At 37.6% G+C, this 17,474-nt stretch overlaps 1 protein-coding gene across 1 annotated transcript in view; it reads left to right on the top strand.

Annotated features, from left to right (window-relative positions):
* The window catches only part of NALCN (sodium leak channel, non-selective), a 600,265-nt gene that overhangs the window by 557,768 nt on the left and 25,023 nt on the right, over positions 1–17,474 (top strand). The window contains exons 31-34 of the mRNA XM_006879390.1: positions 6,146–6,239; positions 6,742–6,848; positions 7,060–7,134; positions 7,865–7,984. Of these exons, the coding sequence (XP_006879452.1) occupies positions 6,146–6,239; positions 6,742–6,848; positions 7,060–7,134; positions 7,865–7,984 (396 nt within the window). The remainder of the gene's footprint in view (positions 1–6,145; positions 6,240–6,741; positions 6,849–7,059; positions 7,135–7,864; positions 7,985–17,474) is intronic.

Genomic DNA, 17,474 nt, shown 5'->3' with positions numbered 1-17,474 from the left:
ATACGCATACAAGGAAGTCCAGTGAATACCACTATCATTCAAATATATGCACCAACAACCAGAGCCAAGGAAGAGGACATAGAAGATTTTTACCAACTTTTACAATCGGAGATTGATCGAACATGCAACCAAGATGCATTGATAATAATGGGTGACTGGAATGCAAAAGTCGGGAACAAAGAGGAAGATAGAAAAAAATGTATAGTGGAGGAAAGATTTTGGAGTAGCAATTTGGCAAATCCAGTAGACAACAGATCTTAAGCTTGTGTCCCATTCTGTGCGATGCTCATCATCTCTGACATACTTGAGCCCAATGCTGAAGTCACTATGTTGGTCCAGCTGGTTGAAAGTCTTCTGCTCTTTTGCTGACTTTCCACCTTTCCAAGCATGATGTGCCTTTCCAAGGAATAGTCTTTTCTAGCAACAGTCCCGAAGTATGAGACATGAAGCTTCATCATCTTTGCCTCTAAGGAATGCTCTGGCTGCATTTTTTCCCTCAAGGCATATCTATTTGTTCTTTTGGCACTCCATGATATAATCAGTACTCTTCTCCAACATCACAACTCAAAGTCATCAATTTTTTTTGTAATCCTTATTAATTGTACAGCTCTCAGTTGTATAGCAGGTCACTGAAAAGATCATGGCTTGAATCAGGCACATTTTAGTCTTTAAGCTGCCATCATTGTCCTTCAGGTCTTTGGAGAGGTCCCTGATAGTAGGCTTTCTCAATGCAATGCATCTTTTGATTACTTCTTAGATGCTAGTACCAAAAATATTCATTGTGGCTTCAAATAAGATGAAATATGACAATTTCAACTTTTCTCCATCTATCATAAGGTTGCCTATGGACCAAGTGGTGAGAATTTTTTTTTCTTGATGTTGAGATGTAATTCATATTGACGGTTGTAGTTTTGAGCTTCTGAAACAAGTATTTTAGGTCCTCCTCACTTTCAGCAGGCAAGGTTGTATCCTCTGCATAATGCAATTTGTTAGTGAGCCCTTCTCTGATCATTCCTAGTTCCCACTAATGCTGCTTCCAAAAATTGACTGTAGAAAAATTCTCACAGCTGTTTATTGTGAGTGGGAACATATGTATTTATTCTAGCATTTAGTACTATCAGTAAAATAAAAATTACTAACTTGTATCTGTGTGAACTAGACTATGCTGGCTGTTAAAATAAGCAAATTATATTTAATAGTTAAAATTATGTTGTTCAATTATTTAAAAATTGCACTATTTAATCTATATTGGATAGCCCACAGGTTTTTAAAATGCACAATAAATACATTCTTATAAATAAGTATCAAGAGCCTGACAATATTGGTGGAGAAGATGCACCTTTGAAGGTTAATAATTAGCTTTGGGGAAGAAAATAGTGTTGGATTTGGGATAGAGATACATCGTTGTAAATGTATCTTTAAATTTTTATTTTAAAAAAAAGAGTTGAAACAAATATGTGGAAATAGTAATAATAATTAATAACAATAATGAATAATAATAATAATAATAATAATAATACAACCAGCTTTCTGCCACTAAGTCAGTTCAGACTTGAACCAACCATGTAGATCATAGTGAGGACAGAATAGATAGTATAGGCTTTCTGAGGTTATAAATCTTTATGAAAGTCAACTTTCTTGTAGTGGCCAGGGGTTTCAAACTACAGTCATTTCAGTTACACTCATGCTTTTTGCCACAATGTCACCAAAGGGAAAGCTTGTATTGGTTTTTATTAGGAGCTATTGAGTCAATTACTACTTATAGTGACCCTATGAATAAAAGATCTGAACCTTGACCTGGACCATCCTTACAATCTGTGCCCTACTCAAGACCATTGTTGTAGACACTGTGTCAGTCTATCTTTTTGAGGATTTTCCTCTCTTTCATTTTCCTTTCCCAGTGTGATTTCTTTTTCTAAGGTCTTATGCCTCCTGAAAATGTGCCTAAAGTATATGAGATGAACTTTCATCATCATTGCCTCTAAGAAGCACTGTGCTGTACTTCATTCAAGACAGGTTTATTTGTTCTTACAGCAGTCAATGAGAAATTCAGTACAATACCATAATTATAAGTCATTAATTCTTCTTTAGTTTTCTTCATTGTCCAACTTTCAGATGCAGAGGAAGCAATTGAAAACATCATGTCATAGATTAGGCATACCTTAGTTTTTAAATTGCTATCTTTGCTCTTCAGTACTTTGTAGAAGCCCTTGACAGCAGATTTTCCCAATGCAACATATCTTTTGCTTTTCTGATAGCTGTTAACATGGGTGTTGATTGTGGATCAACAATGATTGTACATCATTGACAATTTACATCTTGTCTACATCTACCATGGTGTTACTTATCAATAACATAAGGAATTTTGTTTTCTTGATGTTAAGATGTAACCCATTTTAAAGTCTGTATGCAGTCTTTGATTTTCTGCAGTAAGTGCTTCAAGTCTTAACTTTCTGAAATAAAGATGAAATCCTCTAAGACAAGCTGTTGATGAGTCTTCCTCCAATTCTGATACCATATTCTTCTTAATAGAGTCCAGTTTCTCAAATGATTTGCTTAGCCAAGATATTTAATACATATAGAGAAAGGATAGAGCCCTGTTGCATGTCTTTCCTGAATTTAGAGCACACAGCATTTTTGTTCTGTTAGGACAACTGCATCTTTTTCTGTGTATCAATTTTACATTCACACAATTAAGTGTCCTGGGATCCTCATTCTTCACAGTGTTAGCCACCATTTTTTACAATCCACGTAGTCATTTTACATAATCAGTAAAACACAAGGAAAGATCTTAATACTATTCTCCACTTTCAGACAAGGTTCTGATGTCAACAGATATTTATCTTGTTAGCATTTGTTAAATCTGAGTGGACAGTTTGGAGGTATTATATTATTATGTTCGATGATTTTGTGAAGTCAGAGAGTTAGGCCGAGCGTAGGTCATATTGGATGCAGTGGGTCAAAGTTTAGTTTTTATTCCACACCCAAAGGAAGCCCTACAAGTCTAAAAAGCATAGTCAGGTTGTTTTCACTACGGTATAGAGAATGGATTGTTGCAAGGTGAGGAGAGGTAAGGAACTGGCCAATTTAGTGGCTGGGACATGTAACAGAGATGGGGTGAATACATGTCTCTATTTCTTCTCTTAGATTTTGGGGGGGGTGTTTTTTTAATGTTAAGTATATTAGCCATCCTGGCTCTGGTGGCATAGTCCATGAAGGTATTGTGCTGTTCACCCAAAGTTTGTGCCTCCCTGGTTGCTCCCATCCAAGATCCCCTCCAGCAGAAAAAGATGAGCTGTCTCCTCTCATGTGATTTAGCCTCAGAAAACCAGTGGTGGGTCAGCTGTAAGTCACACTTGACTCAACAGTGATGAGAGAATTGTGTTGTTGTTATGTGTCAAGTCAATATGCTTCAAAAATTTAAATATCTTGCCTTATATATCATTGAGTATGTATATTTTCTAACTTCTAAAGTAGCAATGCCATACCATGACTACTTTTTATAAAATCATCAGACAACTGTTAAAAAATGGAGCAACTAAACTAGAAATAATAACAGTGGTTGACACAGTGCTACAAATGTGAATGATGTCACTGAACACTATGTGTAAAAACTTCAAATGGAAACCAGTTTTTCTACGTACCTTTGCACCAAACCCATAATTTTTTTAAAAAATGTTTATTCCCTTGGCCCTTGCTCACAAACTCTGAATTTTGGTCTGGATTGAATGACAGGCATAGGTATTTTTTAAAAATTCACCAGATGAGAATTGATCCTACAAGATACTATGTTTGCTCTTATTTCTGTAATTCTACTAATCATTCAAAACAGCAAAACAAAAGAATACTCCCTGGCTTTAGGATTTCTAAGCAGTGCATAGTCTCGGTAATTTCCAGAGATCCTGTAGCACTAATAGCAGCAGCAATTGTCCCCAGGTGGATTTTGATTCATGGTGACTCCTGTGTATCAGAGTAGACCATACCACCATGGGGTTTTTTCAATGACTGAATTTTCAGAATTCAGAGATCATCAGACCTTTTGCTCAAGGCACCTTTGAAGTAGATTCAAACTTCCAAACTTTCTGTTAGTAGCTGAATGTGTTAACAACTTATACCACCCAGGGATTCCTATAGCTCTGTATCCCTATACTGAAAAACAAAAAACAAACAAACAAAAAACAAACCAACAAACAAAACACAACCCAAAAACTAAACTAGGCTGTCAAGCCAATTCTGATTCAAAGCAAGCCTTCATCAGGTTTCTAAGAAACTGTCCATCATTATCCTGTGAGATGGTTGGTGAATTTGAACCATTCACCTTTTGGTTAGCAACCCAGTGTGTTAAGGTACACCACCAGGTTAGCCCAATAACCTTCTCCAACTACCCAGAAAACCAACAGCAGGATACTTTTTATAAAGGTTTGTTGATAATATTATATAATGTTGGTTCAACATCATTGTCAAGAATGCTGCAGTGTTCCATACACTGCAGTTACAGCATAAATACTATTGAATTTTTAACAATTCATCCTTTTTGCATACTGACCAATTCTAAATTGTTTAAACAGACTTTCCTAATAGATCAAGGGGTGGGGTGAAAGCAATTGTGTAATGACAATGCACATTTGCCACCTTATCAAAGATACTTTAAAGATAATAGCACTCAGGGCAGCAGATAAAGAGGCTTGTTTACCCACTTCTGTGGGAACATAACCAGATGCATTCTGGTGCCCAGTGCTGCTAACAAGAATAATTATGCAGGTGTGAAAATCAAGCTTATTTATTGTAGCATAATCTTTAACAACAGAGTATAAAAACAATCTAACTGTTCAAATAGCATCAAATCTCTAATCATAAAAATTAATGTTTAAGTATATTTTAAAGTCATATATAGAAAAATATTAGAGATTTTAAATGGGGAAAATAGTCCACTCTTGTGCAATTAATTGCCTCTGAAAACTCACTGGAGGATCAGCTGTGGGTTGGTTCCGACTCTGGTACACAACAACAACAATATGTTATAAGAAGCAGGCACAAGATGACTTCTATTTATGTGTATGATAAAAAGGCCAGAAAAGGAAAAAAATAAAAGTCAGAAAGCTAGATATCAACATTTAACCTTAGAAGGAGGTTTATAAATGATTTGTTGTTGTTGTGTATCCTAGAGTCAGAACTGACCTACAGTTGACCGTCTGGTGGGTTTTCAGAGGCTGTTAATCACACAGGAGGAGATTGCCCATCCTTCTCCAGGGGAGCAGCTGGTGGCCTTGAACCATGTTCCAGGGTTACTTAGTTTCTTGCCACTTAAGCTTGGCAAATTATTTAGGATTTTTAATTTGTCCTACTCATCACCATTTTCAAAATTGTGTATAATGAACTCATTATTTTTGTAGTAGGATAAAACACTGGTTTTTGTTATGCTTTTTAAAAGTGACAAAAATCAGGATTAATTTTCCCATTGAATTTGAAAAAGCTAATAGAAGACCTTCACTTCTTTAAAAAGTTATTGAGGCTGAAAAACCTTTCCACTTTCTAAAATTTACTTGTATTGGTGTTATATGATGTAACATAACATTATACATTATATTTTACTCAATCAAGTACTCTACTGTCGAGTGCCTTACATTTTTGGCCGTTATTATATCATTAATGTTTTCAAGATATGAATTCTCTAGCTTCGTGCCACTTAAAAATAATTTTGCCATTGCACATATTAGAATGATTTTCTTAAAAAGAAATATAAAACACCCCTAACTAGATACAGCATTGACAAGCTATAATTTTGCGGCAGCATTTTCCATTATAAAAATGAATGAAACTAACCACTGTTAGAGTTGGTATCTCTTTTTGAAAATTTAATCATATAGGAAAACTTCTTTTCTTTTACATTTCTCCAGACCTGATGATTATACCTCCACAAAGACATAAAATGGAAGACTGCTGGAACCTCTCTGAAAATATTCTCAGAACTCCTCTCAATATCAGATCTAAGAATTCTGACCATGTTTATCTAAACACCTTATCTGTAGACTCCCTTTCTTTTTAAAGCCCAAATTAGTCCTGTTTGTCTCACCACCCCGTTTGGAAGGATCTTGGCATCGAGGACTGACAAAAGGCCTTTTTCTGCTGTCTTTTGTTTATTAAGGGGACGGCTTTGCTGACTGTAGATCAGAGAAGATGGGAAGATCTGAAGAGTAGACTGAAGATTGCACAACCTCTTCATCTCCCACCTCGCCCGGGTATCAAAGATGTTCTGATTTTATTCATGTTGGGCACTAGGGTTCATGATTCCCCAGGAGTCTAAGATTTAAATTAAAATAATAATCGTGAGACCACTAGGAGGTTGTGCATAAGTTAATACAGAAACAGGCTGCAAACTACAGGCCTCTCCATAAGGCTATTAAAACCAGTCACCCAAAGGCTGTGCTCCAGTGCTCTCTGGATAAGCCTTAATGAAAAAAGAAATGAATTTTTAAATAAAATATATTTGTGCTTGCCTTTTAAAAATACGAGTGAAGTGTATTAAACTGACAGAAATTAAATGATGCGGTTCTCTTTCTAATACAATCAGCATTATGCACTGTGTTAAATATTCAGAGCCAGCCATTTTTGCAAAACACATCCCAATAGATTGAATGTGTTGGGGTGTATGGGGAAATGTAATAAGTTTTAAAATGAAAGACAAGAAAGTAAATGTGACCTATGTCTCAAACATCCCTGCCTAAAACTTTGCTTTTACAGATAATGATGGTTTCAGAGCTAAAATGTATGATATAACCCAGCACCCATTTTTCAAGAGGACAATTGCATTACTTGTTCTGGCCCAGTCAGTGTTGCTGTCTGTCAAGGTACTTTGTTTCATCCTAAGGCTCTGGGAAGGAATTTTTTTATTCACTGGTACAGTAAAGAATATTGCAAACTGCCATGTTCATTTACAGTCTATGTAACTCAATAGAAAAATTAAAGCTCTCAGCCTTGTTCAAGTAAGAAAATGCGGAGAAAATTCTGTGTGTGTTTGATGGATGCCAGCAAAACCCTGTGTCTTGTTTTCTGTTGCAGTGGGACGTGGAGGACCCTGTGACGGTTCCTTTGGCAACAATGTCGGTGGTTTTTACCTTCATCTTTGTTCTGGAGGTACAGCAATGAGTCTGCCGGCTCTCGGGGATGCTGTGCACCATTTCACAGTAAAACGGTGTCCTCCTTTGATGGCACTTACTTTCGGCTCTGTGTTCTATCGCCTTTGAAGCCTTTTTTCTTTGGGCCTGCATGTTCTGTGGACATTTCCTTTTCAGGATGTTTTCCTTAATTTGAACCAAAAGTTCACTTTATAATTCAGGTCTTCCCAACTGCTGAAATGGTACTGTTGCTTATTATGCCTGAACATTGGCCTGTCTAGTTGTGTGAGTTCAAAAATTTAAAGTGAACTGTGCAAGTCACTGTAATTCAGGAACTCAAATTGCAATGTGATGGCAAAGTAGGCTGGCTTGGGGATGTCAGCACTTTCCTCAGCTAAGATTACTTTAACATATGGATCATATAATATTTCTTCCCAATGTAATCTTCTTTGAAATGCAAATAGATTTTTATATTCACCCTGTACTGATTGATGTTCCTCAAAATCTATCGTTTCTTACTTGAGGAAGAAAAATGTTTTGCTATCAGGACTAATCATAAAACAAGGAGGAAAGAGGGTAAGGAATATAGATTTAATCTACTTAGCTTAAAAAACAAAACAAAACTTGTATTATCTTGGTAATTTTGGCTTTCTCATTCTTATAATATACTGCAAGTTACTAAATTTTAGTACACATAACATTTAGCCTCTAATCACTTATCTAATCACTTATCCCCGGACCCTTTCCAGGTGACAATGAAGATCATAGCCATGTCCCCCGCTGGGTTTTGGCAAAGCAGAAGAAATCGATATGATCTTCTGGTGACGTCACTTGGTGTTGTATGGGTAGTACTTCACTTTGCCCTCTTGGTAAGCAGACAAGTAGATTTTATTTTCAGTCATGGTTTCAGTTCATTATACTCCTGTCTGGTATTCCTCTTCTCAGGCTCATTCCTCTCTGTCACTCTACTCCCTGGGGCTGAGTTAACTTCCCTCAAACACAGCTTTGGCTCTAGGGGCCTTTAGTCACAAGTACCTGTGTGAAGTCCCCTACACTCTTCATGCAAAACCTGGTCCCTGTCAACATTACAAGTGGGTAGAAGGTGAAAGAGAAGGACCTTAAAAGTTTTCTAGCTTAATCCCTGATTTTTACAAAGGGATAAAAACAAGAAAGAGGAAGACATAGAGTTTACAGAAGCCATCTAAATTCGCACAAGCTAGTCAGAAACTTCAGAATGTTGCACCCATTCCACTACATTATGACCAATATTTCATGTGTGACAATCAACCACTTTTCCTGCCTTATTTCCCACTAGAAATCTATCTTTATTTTGCTAGAGAACACCATTCATTATCCATATACTTGTTTTCTCAGTTTCCCTACACTCCATTTGGTCTAAGGCCCAGTTCAAATTCTACAGCTATTGGTGTACTTGACTTGAAATGATGTAAATTAGTATTTTCTATGAGCCACATTTTAAAATTTCTTCAAATGGCATGAATTTAATAATATGGGCAATCTCATCCCATGAGATTTTATTACCTCTGAAAATCCTCTGTAGGATCAACTATAAATTGGTTCTGTCTCAGTTGTACATATAAACATCATTAGTTGGAACTGATTTCATAATAGTGGATTTTGTCTGGTTTTGGAAGAAAACGAGTTCTAGTAGTACAATTATTATTAAGCATTCTATTGCTAACCAAAAAAAAATTGAGATATTGGAATCTACCTACCACTCTTCAAAGGAGAAGGAAGTCTGCTTCAGTAAATATTTACAGCCTTGAAAACCATATAGGGCCATTCTACTCTGCCCTACAACGTTGCTATGAGTCAGAATCAACTCAATGCACCAATAACAACAGCAAAAGATCTTTTCTACATTTGATCAATATGTTGTTGTTGTTGTTATTTGCTGTCAAGTTGACTACAACTCCTAGCAACCCTATGTATAATAGCTCTAAACTCTGCTTATCCTGAACCAATATCACTGTCTCTTGACACACCTACCCTTGTTACCCCAGTAACTATGTCACTCTGGAGAAGTTGCTAACAGCAGACTTTTCCCAATGCAATTAATTCATCTTTTGATTTCCTGACTGGTAGTACCAAAATTGTTGGTTGTGGACCCAAGCATGCTGAAATTGTTAACAACCTCAATCTCTTCTAACAATTGTTAATAAGGTAGTTCACTTTTTAAAAAATTACTAGATCTTAGGCTAGAGAGAACTGGTGGTTTAATAGGTAAAGAATTCTACTGTTGACTCAAAGATAAACAGTTCAAAATTACCAGCTGCTCCATGGGAAAACCGTAGGCAATATCCTCCTGTGTAATTTACAGTCTCTGAAAACTCACTGGAGGGTCATCTATATATTGATTTCTACTCTATGACAATAAGTTGAGCTGTTGGGCTGGAATCTTAGACTGAGTGTTTATTATATATCCAGCACATCATAATTTGGCCTTGCCACATTTCAAGAGCCCAATAGCAGTATGTTGTTAATGATAACCAGGTTGGGGAATAGAGACCTCAAAGACCTGTGTCCTAGTCAAGATGATGCCCTTTTCTAGCCTTGATCAAGATATTTGTCTTCATTGACCCTTCTTCCTTACTTACTTTCATTAGACACATAAAGACTTATGTCCTCTCTATGAAAGTCACACAAATTGATTATAGCTGTGGGAAAAATCATTGGAGAAGTTCAAGATCAGCTGTGAAAACTGGGCCAGGTGCTGATTATGGAATATATCATTTAATACTCATATGCAAGTTCAAACTAAAGCTAAGAAAAGCAAATTAAATCCACAAGAATCAAAATTTGACCTTGAGCCTATCCCTTCTGATTTTAAACACTAACTCAGAAACTGGTTTGAGGGGTGGAAAACTAGAATGAAGACAATATGAGCTGTGGCAGGATCTCAAAAATATCATCCAGGAAGAATGCAAAAGGTAATTACAAAGACAGAGAATGAGGAAAAGACCAAGATGGCTGTCAGAAGAGACTCTGAACATAGCACTTGAAATACTGTGAAGCCAAAGCAAAGGGAAGAAATAAAGAAGTTAGGGAGCTGAACAAGAGATTTCAAAGGATACTACAAGAAGACAAAGCAAAGTGTCATCATGATATACAGAAAGAGCTGGAGTTGGAAAATCAAAGGGATGAATTTTGCTCAGCATTTCTTAAGCTGAAGGAACTGAAGAACAAATTCAAGCCTCAAGCTGCAATACTCAAGGATGTTGTGAAAATAATGTTGAATGACCCCTAAGGCATCAAAAGAAGATAGAAGGGGTACAAAGAGTTACTATAAAAAGAATTAGCTGACACAGAAGAATTTCATGAAACAATATATGATCAAGAGTCAATGGTGATGAAGTTGTTCTGAAGGAACTGGGCAGGGAAGAAGGCCCCAAGAATTGATGGCATGCCAACTGACATATTTCAACAAACTGATGCTGGCCTGCACACGCTCACACATTGTGCCAAGAGGAGTGGAAGACAACTACCTGACCAACTGACTGGAAGAGATCCTTGTTTATTCCCATAAAAAAAAAAAAGATGACTCAACAGAGTGTAGATTATTGAGCAATATCGTTGATATCACATGCAAGCTAGACCATGCTGAAGCTTATCCAAAAACTACTGGAACAGCACATCAATGGAGAACTGCCAGATGTGAAGGGTGAGTTTAGAAGAGGCTATGCCACTAAGGACATTATAAAAGACATTTGATCATGTGAATCACAACAAGATATGGCTAACCTTGAGAGGAATGGGAATCCCAGAACACTTGATTGTGGAGGCAGTTGTCAGAATAGAGCAAAGAAACACCCCATGGTTCAAAATCAAGAAAGGTATACACCAGGAATGCCTCCTATCTCTATATCTTATTAAGCAATATGCATAACAGATTCTCTGAGAGGCTGGACTTTATAGAGAAGAATGTGGCATCATGATTGGAGGAAGACTCATCAACAGCCTGCATTATGCAGATGACATAAACTTGCTTGCTGAAACTGAGGAGGACCTGAGGCATTTGCTGCAGAAGGTCAAGGACTGTAGTCTTCAATATGAATTAAATCTTAACATAAAAAAACAAAGATTCTCACCAGTGGGCCAATTACCAACATCATGATAGATGAAGAAGAGATTGAGATTGTTAACAGATTCATCTTGCTTGGCTGTACAACCTACACTCTTGGTACCGACAGCCAAGAAATCAAAAGACAAATTGCACTGAGAAAACCTGTTATCAGGGACCTATCCAAAGTGCTTACCAGCAATAATGTCAGTCTATATACTAAGGTGTGCATGATCTAGGCCATGGTCTTCACAATTCTGCATCAAAGAGCTGGACAATGAACTAACGATGATACAAGAATTTATGCCTTTGAGTTGTGGTGCTGGAGAAGAATATTGAACATACCATAGACTACTAAGAGAACAAACAGGTCTGTCCTGGAGAGGGTGAGACCAGGTTGCTCCTTGGAATCCAGGATTTTGAAGCTCTGTCTCTCATACTTTAGACATGAGCCCAGGAGGGACTCGTCCTTAGAGAAAGACATCATGCTTGTAAGCATAGAGGAACAGCACGAGAGAAGAAGATACTAGATAAGATAGATTGGCTCAGTGCCCAGGGTAATAGGAGTAAGTGTATTGGAGACAATGAAATTGGCTCAAGATAGAGCAGGGTTCAAAGCTGTTGTACGTAGGGTCACCATGAGTCACAAGTGACTAGATGACACATAACAACAACAACAACAACAACATCATTTTATAACTCATTTATTTCATATAGATCTGAGACAAATCAAGTAAGGACTTGAGTGTGATTTTTTTTCCTAACTGTAAAGATAACATAGCCTCAATAAGGAATTTTTATAAATAACCTTTTTCAGTAAGTCTTCCATGATCCCAACAGAAAGTAATCAGATATTTATCAATTTTACTTGTTCTTATTTATTCTCTTCTAATTTCTAACAACACTTTAATGATAGAAGCAGACCAGAAAAGATAGAAGTCACATATTATTCTTATTAGGTACCATCAAGTTGAGTATGACCCTATGAACAACAAACCTGTATCCTGTCCTTTCCTCATCATCTCTGACATAATTGAGCCCATTGCTGCAGTCACTATATCAATTTCTCTGCTGACCTCCCCCCCTTTCCATGCATGATGTCCCAAGGAATAGCCTCCCCTAGTTACATGTCCAGAGTATGAGAGACAAAACTTCACCTTCCCTGCCTCCAAAGTTCACTCTGCCTGCACTTTTCCCACCAAGATCATTCTTTTGGCAGTCCATGGCAGTCCATTCAGTACTCTTCTTCAACACCACAACTCAAAGGCATCCATTTTTCCTTCTGTCATCTTTATTCATTGCTCAGCTCTCAGATGTATAGCAAGTGATTGAAAAAAAATCATAGCTCAAATCAGTTACACCTTACTCTTCAAACTGACATCATTGCTCTTCAGTATTTTGGAAAGGTCCCTGACAGTGGACTTACCCAAAGCAATTTGCTGTGATCCAGAGTCAAATGCTTTTGCATCATCAATAAGAAATAAACAGGCATTCTTTTGGTATTCCTCTACTTTTAACCAGTATCCAACTCACATCAGCAGTAACATCCCTGCTATCACAGCCTCTTCTAAACCTAGCTTGAACCTCTGGCAGTTTGTGATTGATGTATTGTTCTAGCCACTTTTTTATGGTCTTCAGCAATATTTTGTTTGCATGTGATATTCATGATGTTGCTCAATAATTTCCACACTCAGTTGGGTCACCTTTCTTGGGAATAATAACAAATATGTATCTCTTCCAGTCAGTCTGCCAGACAACTGTCCTCCAAATTTTCTAGCATAAACTGGTGAGCACATCCAGGGTTGCATCTGTCAGTTAAAGCATGTTAATCAGCATCCCATCTATTTCTGGTGCCTTATTTTGTTTCCCATATCTTCAGTGCAGTTTGAACTTTTCTTTGTTATCATCGGTTCTTGTTCATACAGTACTTCCTGAAATTTTTAAGTGTTGACCGGTTATTTTTGGTATAGTAAGCCTCTGTGTTCCTTACATTTTCTTCTGATACTTCCTGTACCATTCAAGATTTTGCCCGTAGCATCTTTCAGTATTACAATTTGAGGTTTTGTTTTCCCATTCCTACAGTTTGAAAATACCAAATGAGTTCTTCCGTTTTGTTCTGACTCTCTTTGCACATTTCATTGTTTTGTCTTTTTGTGCTGTATTTTGACATCTTCTGTTCAGCTCTTTTATTTGAGTATCGCATCCCTTTGCTTTGGATTGTTAATGCTCTACTGCAATTTTCATAGTTTCTGACATCCATCTTGGTTTCTTCGCTCTCTTCTGGTTTTGTGCTGACCTTTTGCTCTCTTTATAGATGATATCCTTGATTTCAACTCACAACTCCTTTGGTCTTCTATCATTGGTAATTAATGCTTCCAGCCTGTTTTAAGTCGATTTATTAATTCAGATGGGATTGACTCAAGTTCATATTTTGGTTTTTCTGGATTTGTTTTTATCTTCTTCAGTTTCAATTTCAGCTGACACAGGAGTAAATTGATAGTCTCTTCCACAATCAGCACCTGGCCTAGTTCTGACTGCTAATATTGAGCTTCTCCCTTCATTCTTTCCAGAGATGTAGTCAGTCTGATTCTCATGCAGTCTGTTAAGTAAGATCCATGTTTAAAGATAACTTTTGTATTTCTTTCAAAAGGTATTTTGTATGATTAAGTATTTGAATGTACAAAATTCAGTTTTTCACTTCCCAGCTTGATTTCTGTCACCAACTCCATACTTTCTGACTACTACTCTAACTTATTTCTAACTACTACTAAACTTACTGTTTCTGGCTTTTGTATTCTAGTCATCAGTAATCATCAATGCATCTTGATTGTATGTTTGATTAATTTTATACTGCAAAAGTTGGTTGTTGTTATGTGCCATTGAGTTGCCCGTGACTCAGAGTGACCCTGTGCACAACATATCTGAACTCTGTCCTATCCTGCGCTAATCTCACTGTCTCCAACACAACTGCTTCAGTTACTGTGTCAATCCATCTCATTCAGGGTCTTCCTCACCTGTATTGTCCCTCCAGTTTTCCAAGCGGGATATTCTTCTCCAAGTACTGATCCCTCCTGGCCACATGCCATATTCTCAATTTCCCCCTTTTTAGCATTAGCTGTTGGTGAATATATTTGAATAATAGTCGTATTAATAAGTCCTCCTTGTATGTATGAGGGATAGTATTCTACTACTCACAACATTGTATTTTTAGATTTTTGTTGTTGTTGCTATGTGCTGTTGAATCGGAACTGACCCATAGCTGACCTTCCAGTGGATTTTCAGAGGCTGTAAATCACTTTGCCTCTCATACTTTGGGCATGTTTCTAGGCAGGGCTTTTCCTTGGAGAAGGAAATGACACTGGAAGGGTGAAGGGTCAGCAAAGGAGAGAAAGACCCTCAGCCAGGTAGATTGACATGGTGACTGCTACAATGAGCCCTTGTGTATCAGGAAGTATAAAGATGGTGCAGGATTGACCAGGCTTCAGATTTTTTGTTTATAGGGTCACTATGAGTTGTGCTTGATTCAATCAACAGCAATAACAACGCCAAGAGTGTAAATTTTCATGTGTTCCATTTCATTTTTTACAACTTTTCATTTTCTTGTATTGATACATTCCATGTTCCAATTATTAATCGTTATTTGCAGACTTTTTTTCTTATAGTTAAGTGACTTTCCATCTGAGCTCTATATATACTGTAGCTACTCATGCTTCTCTGTTGTTTTTAGAGTGTATTTAAGGTCTTTTATTTCAGAATTGAATGGCCAGTCCTGCTTCTTAGTGTGTCTTGATCTAGGGACTCTGCAACAATCTGTCCACCATGGGTGACCCTTCTTGCATTTGATACACTGGTAACAAAGCTTCCAGCACCACTGCAACCCACAGGTTACACCAGTACAGTGGACTGACAAACAGGTGATGTACTAATAAGGACAAATCATAAGCAAGTAAACATTTATATGTTGTTGTTGTTGTTATGTGTCAAGTTGCTAGCGACTCATAGCGACCCTATGTACAACAGCCCTAAACCCTGCTCTATCCTGTGCCAATCGCACTGCCTCTGACACTCCCATCCCAATTACCCCAGTCACTGAATCAATCCACCTAATAGAGGGTCTTCCCTTCTTGCACCGTCCCTCCACCCTCCCAAGCATGATGTCCCTCTCCAAGAGCCTGTCTCTCCTTACAACATGTCCAAAGTATGTCAGATGAAGCCCCAGAATCCTTGCCTCCAAGGAGCAGCCTGGTTTAACCCTCTCCAGGTTGAATCTGTTTGTTTTCTTGGCAGTCCATGGTACATTCAATACTTTTCTCCAGCACCACAGCTCAAAGGCATCAATTCTCCTTCTATCCTTCCTAGTCATTGTCCAACTCTCTGATGCATATACCCAGGTATAAAGTAATTGTTGTTGCTGTTGATTGTTGTTGGGTCAAGCCCAACTCTTAGTGACCTTATAAACAAAAGAACTGAAGCCTTTCTATAACTATCATCATTTCTCAAAGTTCAGAGAGTTTCCAGAGGCATGTTTAGGAAGTGGATGCCACTCCTCCTTCTAAATCTATCTTAAACTGGGAGTTTCACCAAACACTGTCCACTATGGGTAACCGTTATGGCATTTGACACCCCAATTGCACAAGCTTCAGCATCAGAGCAACACCAGATTACCTCAGTACAGAAAATTGACAGAGGAATATTGTACCACTTAGAAGAATGTTCCTCCAGTATATAATAACAACCAACTTTTAAATACAAAGGCCTTCCACAGGGTCTTGTTGGTTCTAAACAAGAGGCTTAAATAAAAACCAAATAATATAGTTGTTGTTGTTGTAGTTATGTGCTGTCAAGTCACCTGCCACCCATCATGACCCTGTACATAGCAGCTCTGAACCCTTTGTAGTAGCATGCAAATCAATCCTCAATATAACAAACTAAAATATATCTCTAATAGCAAACTGTAAAGACAATCAGGCATATAAATATCATGGTGCAGAGCACACTTTTATGGCCCCAACTGAGGTCCATGGTGGCAGCAGGATGGGGTCTTGGATGTGGATATTTGTTCCAGAAAGTGGCTCAGATAGGTCTTTGTTGCTGGTGATTGGCAGAAGGCCTGAAGGCACAACACCACTGGGTTGTGGTAGGGCTGCCTTCTTAGGTGCCTACAAAAATCTATTCCTGGCCTGTCAACACCTCAGGTGACTCATCTGCCACCAGGCTGTGATAGGGATGTCTTCCTAGGTACCCATGAAGGCATACAATGGAAAAGGCACACTTTAATAGAAAGATGTTACACTCATGAACATACTGAATGTCCTTGAAACAGTTACATTCAATTTCAAAAGCTGTGCTTAGCCTGAGTGATGTTATTGTGTTCCATATTGTCAACCAACCAATAGTCTTGATCACTAATGATCACAAAGCACTGTAGCAAGAATTCAAAAGACCATAATGGAAAATCAGCAAATACCCTCTTGACTCTCATAGCCTGGAAAACTAAGGAAACATTTATTGATTACAAAGAAACAAAATTATGACTGGAATGAAGGAGATGAAGAAGAAATAGATGATTCTGTTCTAACATAAATTAGTGGATATCTTAGTTTCTAGTGCAGCTTCCAAAAATATACCACAAGGTGAGCAGTTTTGAAGAACAGATGTTACAATGATAGAGGTCAAGAATTCAAAGTATGTGCTTGGTCATGGTCTCTGTTACCTGTAGGAGAGATCCTTCTTTGTCTTTTTCACCTTTTGATGATCCCATATAATTTTGACATTCCTTGGCTTCCAGATACATCTTCATATGACATCTTCCTCCTATGATGCTGTTTTTCTGTTCTCTCCTATTTTTCATGCAACATACAAAAACCTAGCTTTGTGACCTAGAACATCAAACCTCAAAGAAGCTCCATTCTTGTGATTCTTAATATAACTTCATTTAGTAATATCTCTAAATGGCGCTCTAGGAGCAGAGTCCACACACATAGTTGCACTAACCCCAAAATCACATTTCACTGGCATTGCAAATCAGCGGATCAATCCACAATAGAAATGTAGGCAATCGCCTCCTCTATGAAAACCTGCTTGAGGCTCACCTATGAGTCAGTCCTGATTCAGCAGAAATGAGTTCGAGTTTGAATTTGAAATAGGAACACCATTTCATGACAACAACAGAACCTTCAATCTCCCCTCCCCATCCATCCCAGTAGGAAACTTTGGGTGGGAAAAAGACAAAAGAAAAAACTTCTTTATTTGATAATAACATAAAATCTTTCTTGGCC

The sequence above is a fragment of the Elephantulus edwardii genome, unplaced genomic scaffold, assembly GCF_000299155.1.
Source record: "Elephantulus edwardii isolate Elephantulus edwardi_28Jun2011 unplaced genomic scaffold, EleEdw1.0 scaffold00003, whole genome shotgun sequence".
NCBI lineage: Eukaryota > Metazoa > Chordata > Mammalia > Macroscelidea > Macroscelididae > Elephantulus > Elephantulus edwardii.
This window is presented reverse-complemented; position numbering and strand designations above follow the sequence as displayed.